The following is a 13939-nucleotide window of genomic DNA, read 5'->3' as shown; positions in this document are numbered from 1 at the left end:
CGCATTACCGAGGCCCCAAATATCGAGATTTTACTGTATGCTAAAGTATTAAGAAATATAAAAAAAACACACAAAACTCAATTCAATACACTATGCAAAATTTCATATAATTCGAAGAAACATTGCATAAAATCGAACAATTTATATATCGACCGAAAAAAGAAAAATAAATAAAAATATGGGGCAATTTATGACATTTCATACAATCGTACCTACCAAGGTTTATTAATAAGGTTAATCGGCTGGCAAATTCATGCCTTGGTCTTCTCTTGCTGCCAATTTTTTAATCGCGAAATACCAACCAGAATAGGATAAAATCTCAAAATATCTTTCAATAAAACGTAATGATAGTAATGTGCACATATATTTTTGTTCGAATAAAAATATTTTTTGTTTTTTGACAGTCAATTAAGTCTTCGGATTCGCCTCCTTGTTAAGCTTATGAATAAACCTTGATACCTACTGTAGTATGAGACCATCCGATCGGAATTGTTCAAGAAACGTTATCTTTTTTTTAGAACGTATGCTATATATATGAGAAAATTAACCACATGTGAAAGTTCGAAGATATGTAAAATATAGACCTTTTTTGTTAAATGTAAACAAAGCGGTGGTAGACAGCATACACAATACTCTACACAGATAATAGATGAGTTGAAAAGTCCATGGCCAGACACATAACTGACTCGTTACCTTTTGGCACACTGTATTTTTTAATTTTAACAAAGTGCATAGAATCACTTTATGCATGTCCGTTTGTAAACAAAGTACACACCGCACTTATCTAAATTTGATGAAATTTGGCACAGCTCACTTATTTGGTCCATGTACGAACCCTATTTAAATGGCTGAAAATCGGTTCAGATTTAGATATATGTGAAGTAAACTTGACTAATCTAATAATAATAAAAATACCATTCTAGACTCAATAAGCTGCACCATGGAAATGTTTCATCAATCGAGTTCAACAAAACTTAAAGCACATAATTTTAGACACAAATTAATCTGCTATGCAAAATTTCGTTTAAATCAAACCAGCACAGGATCTTTGAGCACCATTTACAAAAAATCGGACGAACACATATATGGAAGCTATATCTAAATCTCGCACGGACGTACCCTGGGAGTTTAGTCTGTTAGACAGATGGGCGGAGGGATGTACATCCATAAATCGACTCAAAAATTGAGTCTATGCATATTCTCAAAAATAACTATGGGTCTGTCTTGTTTCCTTCTGCGCCTTAGAAACATATGTACAAATAAATAATACCCTGTACCACAGTGTGTGTGTGGCGAAGGGTATAAAAACGTCAGTTATTTGTCAAACCATGGACTTTTCAAGCGATTTATTATTTGTGTAGGGCACACCACAGGCTGACCAAATCAACTACATTTAACATAAAAATAGTCGATTTTATTTAATTTCTTCAAACTTTCAAATATGGTGAATTTACTCATATATAAAATTAGTTTATATATGCATTATCAATAGATAATCACCCCTATTCCGTATGTCGTCGTCGACACAAAACGACGTCGAAGAGAGTCGTATTTTGCAAATTGGGAATAGGGCAAATAGGGAATGTCGTTGTCGAAATTTATCGATAACTATTGAAACATTTTTGGTATTCCGTAAGAATGTGCGACGACGACGATGTCGGAGATTTCTTCGTCATAATTTTTGTTGACGATTGAAGTGTTTGAACAATTTTTTTTTTAAGAAATTAAAAAAAAACATGACCGGACAAGAACAGGATACATCATTCTAGAATCTATTCAAAACGTTATGGAAAATAAAGTGTAAATAAAGAAAAATATATGGGATCTATATATAAATCTGAACCGATTTTGACAAATATCAATAGGACTCGTCTATGTGCCAAATAAAATTTCATCCCAATTGGATGGATTTTTCCAAATTTCATCTCGTTCGGATGATAATGGTGGCATGTAACTTGTTTGAAATAATACATGGATGGAGGGACATGCATAAATCGGCTGAAAAATAATTATATGTATATACTAAAAACTAACTATGGGTCTATCTCGTTTCTTTTTGGATGTTGCAAACACATGTACCACGACATAATGTCCTGTGCCACAGTTCGGTCAAGGATACAAACACATTTTTGCACAAAAATATCAAACAAAATGAACAGCTGACCACAATTTTAGAGATGTGTTTTTTGTTTTTTTGATATCGATACATAGTCGACATCGTCACATGAGTGTTACAGAATATCAAATCAGTGTCGAAGTGAAGCCGAAAGAGAAACGTCGTCGACATACAGATAGGGGTGAATAAAACTTTAGAATTCCCTCTAACCATTGGTGCACAATTTATAAGAATCGGTTCAGTATTCGCTGAGTTATTTGCATTTGAAGTCAACTATGTTCCCAAATATACTTACTGACTGTGTTTGGCCTAAAAGTATGCTTTAATTTTCTTTACAAGCCAGCAAGCCATTACGAAAAATTGCCGTTGTTAAAAATGGATTTTTGTGAGGTTTTTTATTTTCAGGTAATGGGCGCCCAGCACCGAACAGCAAGTATATTTTGGAACATAGTTGACTTCAAATGCAAATAACTCAGCGAATACTGAACCGATTTTTATAAATTTTGCACCAATGGTTAGAGGGAATTCTAAAGTGTTATTTCATGTTGAGAATGCATATAAAAACTAATGCTATATATGAGAAAATTAACCATATGAGAAAGTTTGAGGAAATTAAATAAAATCGACTATTTTTTGTGAAATGTAAAAAAACGCATTTGGTCAGCCTGTGCTGTACCCTACATAAATAATATATCGCTTGAAAAGTCAATGGCCTGGCAATAACAGACGTTTTTATACAGGATATCATGTATTTGTGCATATGTTTGTAACGCGCAGAAGGAAACAAGATAGGCCCATAGTTATTTTTGAGAATATGCAATCGTATATATGTTCGTCCCTTTGTCCGATTCAGACGAAATTTTGACAAACTTTGGTGTTTATTTACGAGGTTTATTTTCTGCGGGGAAAAAATAAAACTCCTGAAATTATTTTTATTTTCGAGTGATTTGATATAACTTATAACCGTTACGGTCTCTGAAACATACACAACACGTTGTGTCATTTTTGACAACATATAACTACAAACCTTTTCAGCAATTTAGATCAGTATGTCATGCCGTTAGTGGTGTTTTAATTAAAACAATAATTTTTTTTCTTTATATTTTTTTATTTTGTACAAAAATTAGATTTATTATTATTAAACTATTAATATTTTACTAAATATATGGGGGATGATTTTATTTACAAGAATAATCCAAAAAATGGATTAGTCAGTCAACCGATCTACAGCTAGGCCTAAGGTCTAAATACAGTTGTGTGTAAGGTATGGGAGGGGAGTGTGTCACAGATAGGCTTTTGTAATGGACGCGTTCAACGCAAGCGGACAGATGTGCATCGTCTGGTTTACATTTTTGATGTAAGGGCGGCTAATTGCGCTTTGAGGGCATCGATTTGGCACAATAATTCGATGTTTTGGCGTTCCAGATAAGCGGCACGAATGGCGATCTCGTCTTCCTTGATGCGGCGGCGGTCACGGGATTTCTTTGCTGCGGCATTGTTTTTCCGGCGACGTTCATAGTAGGCTGCATCTTTGACAATACCACCCGAGGTTGATACGGAATTTTGGGTATTGACATTGGCGCTAGCATTGGGTGCTGATGCACTGACAGTTTGGGTCACAGATGACTGACTGTCATTGCCCGAATTTGAATCACAATCGCTGGATTCTTCGCACTGCTGGCGTTCTTCGTTCTCGCTGTTGTTACTGGACGAACCTTCATGAATGCTGCCACTGCGTGAACTTGTGCGACGCATTTTTGGATTGGTGACGGTGCGGGATCCACCATTTGAGCTGCGAATTTGCTCGAGCACTCGTTTGCGATATTCAGTGTATCGCTCCACTCGAGGATTGTCCAGCAAAACATCGGTTGCTGCAAAATTAGCCGCAATAACCAAGGGGTCACGGGGAAAAGCTTTGAATGGACGGGTGGTTTTAACATCGAGGGGAGTTGAAATGTTTGTGCTGCTTGTGGGAGTAGTTGCGGTAATGGGCTGTTGTTGTTGTTGTTGTGGCGAATGAGGTTCAGCCATGTCCTGTTTCATGGAAACGACAGCAGCGGCAGCAAACGTTTGCAGAAGACTATTTCCAGCTGTGGCGTTAGCAGCGGCTTGGGCCATTGGCGCAGATGGAGGTGGTGTTGTTGACATAGGTTCTTGTTTGATACCATTGGAGTAGTATATGCCAGGATACAATGAAGCTAATCCAGAAGGAAGGCCATTTTGGGTTTGTTGCTGTTGGGACTGGGCTGCATATAGAATATTGACAGGCAATAGCGAGGCTGCGGCAGCGACTGTACCAGCGGCCTGTTGGGAAGCCATTGATGCAGGCGATCCAACGGGAGAGCCTGTGCCCAAACTGGAGTTGGTGTGGTACGGTGAGGGTGTCTTACGGGTTGTTTCGGCGGAATCACAGCGCCGTGACAAATCAAGAACTTCGGTTCCATGGGTGGTAGGGTGTTGCTGAGGCATGGCCGTGCTCAAGAGATGCTGTTGTAACTGTTGCTGGTAGGCGTAGGCTGAATACAAATCCAATGCAGGCATTGGTGGGGACGGTGGCTGTAAATGCATTGGCTGTTGCTGATGATGGTGAACTGCGGCGGCTGCTTGTAGTAGGCCTGTACGATCTAAAAATAATTAGAAAACAATTATATTAGTAATGCTTATTCAGGGCGTATAAAAATCGGATGTTATAATGTGGGCCAGAGAGATTATTGCGAAATACTAACCATTTTTTAAATCCAACAAAAATTGGCCGGACATCAGTTTCTCGTGAATCATCATGATTATTTCGGTTGTTCGTGTGTGGTGTTAATCCAACAACAGAGAATTCTGAATGGCAAATCCTTTTTCTATTTTTTATGTTGTATGTTTGTAATTCTGAGATAGTTTTTCGTAAACGTCAAATTGTCTGAGATATTTCCAATGTTTTGGACAGCGTATGCTGATGTATTATCTGAAACAGTGCTCGGTGTGTACTGATTTGAAAATGAAAACGTCGCAGCTTATATACACAGGCTAGTTGCACATCTACAGCACCTACGCGCAGGCGTTGCAATTTCATTGACAGGCCAACTACCCTTGCAATGCCATGAGCTGACCCTCGCTTCCTTTCTCTCTTCTACCTATGTGATGGTGCCGCTCTAACTCTTTTTTCTGGTCGCCTTGCTCTTTCACTCTACGGAAGGATAGGGGAAAGGTCACAAGAGTGCAGCAGGTAGCTGAGACACTTTCAATGAAACGAAAGGGTGGTACTCCATGTGCTAGTGTGATTTTCCTATGTGGTAAAATGAGGGTGGTGTGGCCTGATAGATCGAGAACGAGGGAAAGAAACGAAACACAATAATGATTGTTCCAATCACATGCATATGTATGTACACACACAAATGTATATGAATGTTCTATTCTGCAATAGTTTTACATTCTGACATAAAATCAAATAACGTTTTTGTTCTATAAAGCAAATGTATGGCTTGTCCGTTATATTGGTTTTTATCTCAATTCATATTGGCATAAATGGGAACATGTCCCAAAAAGCGTCTCAACGCCAACCCGAATTTACTAATTTTGGGTTTTAATATTTTGTTCGAATTGATCGCGTATGTATTTTAAAACTGAAGATATAAGCCAGTTTATAGGGGATATTACAGTGGAATTCAAACGAAAAGTCAATACCTTCTCAACTGAATTGCATTTTCAACTCGTCTATATATTTGGTCTGTTCAAGAACCTGAAAGAATCTTCAATTAATCGAAACTATTTCAAAGTTTCCCTTTATTAATGTGGAAGTTTTACAACATGTTAAGTACGGGACAAGTCGTTACTGCTATTCAATGTCATCGATTTTAATTGATTTGATTGGTAGTTTGAAATTGTCGTATTGAACCAACCTCTCCCTTATGTCGGAATAAGTCAAAACCAAAGGCAACAAGCTATGTCTAATTGCATTATTTTGAACTTGAATATACTATATCAATGGTTTCTTTCCAAAATCGTGTTGGAAATATAATTCAAATACTTTTGTCACCCAACAAATTAGAATCATTTGTTATTACTGAATTTGATAACATTTTCTTAATCCGCTAAATATTAAATTTAATTGCGCTTCATTGTAGATATGCATGTTTGAGCTTTGAGTTGATTTTACATAAAATGTCAATGGCAAATACTGAGCAAGGCAAAAAGTTAATAAAGGCGGATTTTAGGAACAACTGGAAACACATTCATCTTTGTCGTATCTGTGCTGTGTTTGGCATAATTTGTACGCCATTTGCAGTTTGTGGCTTCGTATTATTATTAAAAGGTAGCACATACATACAAATCTATCAATTGACATCAGCTGTTTCTAAATATATTCACTGTTTCTATATTAATATACTCACAATTATACCTCACCTATTTTGCATGTAATCACTTGTAGCAGCATTTTCGGAGTCATCTACAAAATGCCATTAACTTTTGCGCTTTGTTAATAATGTTAAAGCATTGCGATAATGTTAAAGCATTTCCGAAAGAACAAGTCCCCACTACCGAACTTTTTTATCTTGCATTGATGTAGCCTGTCGTCGTTATTTGTATCTACAAACGCTTAAAATTATTAAGAGAACAATAAATTTAAACAAAATGTCTATTCCAGAAAATGAAGAAATCGATGCAATTTTTAAACGTTTGCCAGCTATTAGTATTCAAAAAAAAATGTTACAAATTGCTAGATTCTTCCTGAACGGGAAATGGACCAAAGTTAAACATTTTAAGTTGGAATTTTTGGCTCGAATGTCACATTTCCCATATTTACTGCAAACTATTTCTTTGTTAAATGCAAAATCAACATTGAAACATTCGGATGAATTTCTTTCGATTAGCAATAATTTGGAATGGTGAAATTTGCGATGAGGTATTGTCGCAAGTTTAGTGTTTTCAATTGGGATTATATGTTTCTTGCCACAAAGCAAACAAACACCTTGGATGCACTGTACTGGCCAAGTTTATTAATTAACTTTAATTCGCCGTGTCGTAATATTTGGCTCAGCCTTTTGATGGATTTTCTTCATTCAATTCGATCAATGAACGAACAAAACCGCTGTATAACATTAAAAATCGACTAATCTTCGGATTAGAACCTTAAAAAACCACAGGGATTAGTTTAATCCAAATACATATTCGCTAATCCCCTCGCATCCGATGCCACCATATTTGTTGCAAAAATATAGTTGCTAACTAATTTTTTACCTGGCCTGCAGTCGTTTTTTTGCGACGGGGTTGCTTGGTAGCAGCTACGAGATGATCATTAAATTTGCATGTAACTTTCGACTTTTAAACGCAACTGCCATAAAAAAGAGTTACTAACTTCGTTTATGGTTTTGACCTTAGGTTTCGCGGAAAACCCCTGTAGGAAATATGTCGACGAGTAGCTTGTTTTCCATTTTTTGCGACTTTTGTGTCATATTGGACCGTCTTTTCACTCCTTAACATGCAATTTCTGTGCAATCCTTTCGCATGAAAATGACCGAAGCAACTTGTTATTAACCTTGCTCTGGCGTCCTGGAAGACAAATGATCCTTCCAAAACGTCACTTTTGGCAGCCTTCGTCATAAATTCATAAACATTTGTTATTTTCTTCGAGGGGCAATAAAAACGGGTTGGGTTACTTTTGTGACCTATGGCTAAGATGTTTTACTACTTTTTTTAACGTAACCAAATTTTTATTGCATAATTTTTTAGCGTATTTTTCGCTGCAACGGTACCCATCTTTTTCCTGCAGTTTTTTACGAATTCCTGGAACGGCGGAGTAAAATTATGTCTATGGCCAGGTAGATGCGTTTTTTGTCAAGCGTCATAAAATAGTGAAATTGTATCATAAAGGGTTTCAGTTTTTTAAGGAATCCAAACCAATAAACGCATATTGGCTAGGTAGGTAGCAGGCTGGAATGATAATAATATGTAATTAAATTTAGCGACTAATTGACTACGAAAGGGTTCGATTGTTTTGAGCTGCAAACTATCCCAGGAAAAGGGGTTTTGTCGCTAATTTAAGTGAAATGTGTTCAAATAAAAAGTGATAAAACGCGCGAATCTGCTTGTCTTAGTAGTTTCTCAGAATACATGTCTAATGCACAGTGATGTTGTATGGTTTTTTTTTAAGTTAAAAGTCAAAATGTGGTTTGTATAATAAACAAACTGTATGCATCTGCATTGGATCCGTGCATATGATATGGAATTAACTCTTTATATATATTTATATACTATAAATGCAGACACTGCAGAAATAGAAATACCAAAATCAAAAATGTCGCGTAAGTATGTATGTATGTACATATATATATATATATATATATGTATGTATGTACATATATATATATATATGTATGTATGTACATATATATATATATATGTATATATATTGGAAATTGCATGTGCTTACTAAAAATCATATCAAATTTCAAAATTTTGTTCTCAAAAAAGTTTAAAATTATAAGGAATAGTCAGATATATGGAAAAATAATACATATTCTTGAAAATAGCTGTATATGGTGATAATATTGAAATAAAAAGTAAACATAATTACTACATTTATTACATTTTGTACCGGCATATGACGATTTCGACGTTTACACCTTTTTGACACACGAAAACCTAAAAATTAGTCAGTTAGTTGAAGGGTTTAAGAATAAAATTGGTTTCTCTTCCCCTTTCTTCATCATATAGATCTATAAGATGGATTCGAATAAGAGTCGGCGTAAAGGAAGATTTTTAAAAGGAAATTCATTTTACCCATACTTCGCCTAAATGCGTACTTGCACTCACTTAGAGTGAGTAAAATAATTTTGAACCGATTTTATTTTTTTCCTAGCTTGAATTTAGACAAATTGTTCGGCTTTTGTACTGATCTCATAGTACTAACAGTCACTTAATTATCTATGATTCTGACGGCGGATTTGCACGAGTGTTGTTTATGTTCCCTTTAAAACTCAGTTTTCTTTCCAACGAATTCCCAATGCATAATGTTTCACATTGTCACTTGACGTTACGACTAAAAAATTACACAAACATATCCGGTATTGATCTAATCGTCGTCTGGATTAAATATATGTATATGGGGATAACTTTTAAGTGTCCGGATACAAGCAACGATTAGTCCAATCGTTTTCTTTATAGCCAAAACACCCTAGGCAATCTGTTGGACGACGTGAAAAATCAATAACTTTTCCTAGCTCATCCCGACTTACGACGTCAAGTTGTTACGTGTGTTATGGAAGATTATGCAAGTGATTAGACTTCAGGAATATATCCACGAGTGCTCGCATCTAATCCCCATAACACGCTAAGCTTAAAAGTTACAAGTGTTCATAAGAAACGCTAAAGGAATTGCAAGGGGACAGGTACACGGACGAATATTACTCTGTAATCCAGTTGTCAGTATTTAAATCGGGGCATATTCAAAATAATCGCCGCGAAAGGTACAGTTCCAAGTAAAACAAATACCTGCGAGCAATGCGAAAAGTCTAGAAAGTCATTAGATGGAGCTGCTGGGTAACGAGCTTAGTATGACGGTAGATTAACCATTTCTGGCTCAAATGCCATGCCAGAGCCTGTATTGCCAAAACAAATCCCTCGCTTGTCGCTTCTAAATTATGAAACAACCTTGATTCGAATAACTCACACACACACACGCACTCTCAATCGGGAGATATGAAATTTGTCATTTTTGGCATTTAATCCATGGCATGACTAATTTGTTATTGCTTTGCAGGTAATACCAAACCCCTTTAGAAGCAGTGAACAAAATATTACTCCTTCTATTTGATGACAATATTTCTGCAAAATTCGTAATAGATGATATTTGGAAGAGGAAACGCCTCTAAACCACACATAGTACGTACATGCATACCGACAAACATAAATGCATAACTAACGTGGATTGAAACCTTCCGCTGGACAAGGTCAACGTGTTGGACAATTGCTAGTTAACGCCCCCTTATATGAAAGCAAGAGTTATACTCAGCTTATATCTGACCTAAACCTCTTCTGGTGACCCACATTGCTGTTCTTAGCCAGAAATATATGTTAATAACTTAGCCTTGGATCGTTGGACAGATTCTATAGAAAAGGATTGGTAGGATTTCACTGGACATGTATATATAAGAACTTATCAGTTGTTCTGCTTCATTTTTAAAAATCAATGCCGTTTTAGAGGAAGCCAACTAGAAATGTAAATAGCGTGAAAGGTTAACGCCAGCATCTTATTCATAGAAGCGAAATAGCTACCGAATCATCAGACCTGGGCTGCTTGGCGGAACTAGCCATCGGTGACTAATGCATTGAATGCTATGGCAACCAATAAACCAGTTATAAAATCAATCAATAATACCGGACGGCATTTGATAAAAAGGGCTTTGAATAGGGACAAAGAACGAGTTGTACTGAACACACCAATTTCATTTGTGAGAAATGAATTTGGTAACTTTTCCCAGTTCTAGTTATCACAATGAAAATATAATTTGCAGGCGATTTTGCTTATCTATTTTAGTATTGCTTTCAATGATTTCAACAGACAGACAATGAAACAAACACAGTATACAGTACATAAACATACACATATCTACTATGTTGACAGGAGATAAATAATTTACAATCGAGGGAATTATAAATGGTATTGCCCCCCCTTCCAAGCATAAAAAGAATTTTCGGCAAAAACCTTATTTCTTGATAGTGGCGATTATCTTCCACAACGACATTAACCTAGAGACGTATTGCCACAAAAGTATCTTGCCGCAAAGTATCAACTGTCACTTGCCAAACTAAGTTGGCGATTTTTTCATTCAGAACTCTCGCTGTTGTACATTTCGTACAATGAAGACCTGCGTAGGCATGCGAAGGGGGGGACTGAAACTAATTACATTATTGTCAAATATTGAAACCACACTAATTGAACAATCCGGTGAATCTCTCGGACTTTGGTCTACTTCTACGGTTTGCTGCCAATATACAAATGAAGCTGATGGGACAATCGACGGTGACCTATCTTTGCGGTCCAGTTAACTGGTTTGGATTTCCGGATGTCTGTTCTGCTGGCTTTCCTGTTCACATGCATTGATCTTCTTGTCACAAATATCGAATCAACTTGATATTTGTTAATTACAAACCGAGATTTAGGTGAAATCCTCTAAGCCGACAGACAGACAACAGCTCATTTGAATGCAGCATCATCACAGCAAAGGCCGCCTTCCAGTTGATGTTGATGTTGTTGTTGTTGTGGCGATGAAAACAATATAGGAGAACTATAGGATAACAATTAGAAAAGGATTTAAAGTCTTTAATACATGGTCGTCAAGTAAATGAAATCGTTGGCAAAAAAAGGAAGCAAGTACCAGTCGTCCCCCGTACTCAAGCAGCTCCTTTCAAATCCTTTTCTGTTGATATTCCTTTCCCAAAAATTGCACGACACTAATCCGGGAAGAATAGTTTTTTGCTCTTTCTTTAAAAATTACTTCCGTATGTCTCTGCGTCCGTCCGTCCACTTTGCCAGATAATGCCAAATCTATTGTTTGTCCGTTTTCCTTTTTCGGAAGTGCTTTCTTTAGGGTCGGAAGAGAAGAGCCTACTTAACAGCAAGTGGTATTTGCATACAAACATGCCAACACTAATGCATGTAAATGACGATGCAAAAAGGCCAAACATTTCCACAACAAACGGATTATCTATTTGTGCAACGAAATCGAGGAAACACAGCCAAATGCATTGCCATTTTTGGCATTTTTTCTCTTTTAGTTTGTATATACATGTATATATATATATATATTATCTTGTTTATATTAGTTTGTATACTTTTAAATTAAAACTCAATTCGAAATATATAATATTTAGCTGAAACAGATTTATCGTACAATCAAAGAAACTAAGTATTCGTTTCTTAAAAATATAAAGACCTGGAGACCAGTTGAAATGCAAAACATTATACGAGGGGGGTATGCACATATTGGGCATAAAAGGCATTGTCTAAGGGGGTTTGAGGTCTTTAACTGAAAAGTACATACATATATATTTTTCAATATTTGTGAACATGGTATTAATTTTCACTAAAATTGAAAATGTTACGATCGAGTAAGTCTTCGACGGAACTGCAGCCAAAGAAAACTCTACGTTGTTCAGCTTTCATTGCAGACTATGTTAATTGGTAATGATGATAACCTCTCTATTTACATGCTATGTATAAATAATACGGAAGTTGATAATCGTTGGTTTCTCTATCTGTCCGTCGAAAGTACTGCCACCATCCATTATATTTTCCCAATGCATACATCATCAACTGTCATTCTAGGCGATTAAGTAAATCCACACTTCATTAAAAATTGTATAGAGACACAGACCACCATGCACAACGTTATTCCTATTATTGCCTGGCTGCGACTCCTAACCTATATTGCTGTTAATGGACAATCGAATAATTCTTCGATCAAACATCCGTTATTGAAGTATTGTTGGTGGGAGTTTTGTCAGTCAAATTATCACAGGCATCGACTCACAACTACATACGTATGCATATGTGTGAGGCAGGGTTGTCAGTCAATACGCACAGCTCGCTGTCAGATAATACTTCATTTCTATGGGGATTTGTGGGATTTCATTGTTCCATTCGCTTGCATTCTTGCATTCAGTGATGTTTGATTGTAACACAACTCTTTTCCCACCTTGAATGGCCTAAATACCGTTGTTCTCGCTACTGGCAGATATGTCACCACATTGGGTGCCGTTAGGTGTGACCGTTTACTGTTAAAGGTGTTTCCCGAAAAATGGCTTCGATTGTTTCGCATTGACTGCGATATGAATCGAAACTCTTTTCCGTATTTTGCGGAAGTTGGCTGCGCAAAAAGAAGAACAAAAAACAAAATGCACACATAGGACCTAATCTGTCGCATGCATTCCTGCCTCCATGTACCGTTTTGTGGAATATCCAGAGAGTTTGGCATGTACAACGGTTTGTTCACTTCTACGCACAACAACGGTTTAGTCGGATTAAAGCCAGTAATATGAACTCCATGAAGAATCCTTTCTTTACACCTTTCAGATTGTGGGAGTTTTTGTCATCTTGGCATTTAGCTGAAATCTCTTGGAGATTAGTTTGCATTTAAGCCTTTTCCGTATTGAAAGTGTTATTGTCTTGCATATGTTATCCTCTTCGATGTTGGTGTGCGACAATTGTTATATTGTTATTCTCTGGTCACGTTATGGGCTGTTGCAATATCGTTCGTATGAGTTTTGAATATTTGGGAATCAGGACAAATGTATTTATTACTTGTTTACAAAAAGTTGTCAAATATTCGAAGAAGCCCCATCAGAAACCGTATTAGATAAATATCTCTATGACGGGAATGGAAAAACAAAAATAGAAATTATGGTTTTGTCTCAAAAATATATTTTTAATTAGAAATTGGTTGTGGTATACGTATACGTAAGGATATATGCAGCATTCAAGAAACATACATACATACAAAATAATAAAATTTGTAATATTCAATCGGGTCTCATATTTTTTCACAAATTTACGAAAAAATTATAAATCAATTGTAATTATTCTCATCAAAAGAGAATATCAACATAACATAAATACATTACTTCCTAAAATTCCTTCCAATGAATATTACAAATTTTATTATTTTGTATGTATGTATGTTTCTTGAATGCTGCATATATCCTTACGTATACGTATACCACAACCAATTTCTAATTAAAAATATATTTTTGAGACAAAACCATAATTTCTATTTTTGTTCCTTCCTGGATGTGCACTAACAACGTATACCACAACTAATTTCTAGTTAAAAATAT

General features: G+C 36.1%; 1 protein-coding gene across 1 annotated transcript; it reads right to left on the bottom strand.

Moving 5' to 3' along the window:
* Nucleotides 1-3460: 3460 nt before the first annotated feature.
* Nucleotides 3461-4897, bottom strand: LOC133320897 (protein giant). The gene is made up of 2 exons (XM_061530008.1): nucleotides 4843-4897; nucleotides 3461-4740 (listed from the first exon to the last, which is right to left on the bottom strand). The coding sequence occupies exons 1-2, from the start codon at nucleotides 4895-4897 to the stop codon at nucleotides 3461-3463; spliced, it is 1335 nt and encodes a 444-aa protein (XP_061385992.1).
* Between the last annotated feature and the right edge of the window lie 9042 nt (nucleotides 4898-13939).

Source organism: Musca vetustissima, unplaced genomic scaffold, assembly GCF_032173495.1.
Source record: "Musca vetustissima isolate MV318-11 ecotype Yass unplaced genomic scaffold, APGP_CSIRO_Mvet_v1 utg704, whole genome shotgun sequence".
NCBI lineage: Eukaryota > Metazoa > Arthropoda > Insecta > Diptera > Muscidae > Musca > Musca vetustissima.
Note: the sequence above shows the minus strand (reverse complement) of the source record. Positions and strands in the feature narration are given on the sequence as shown.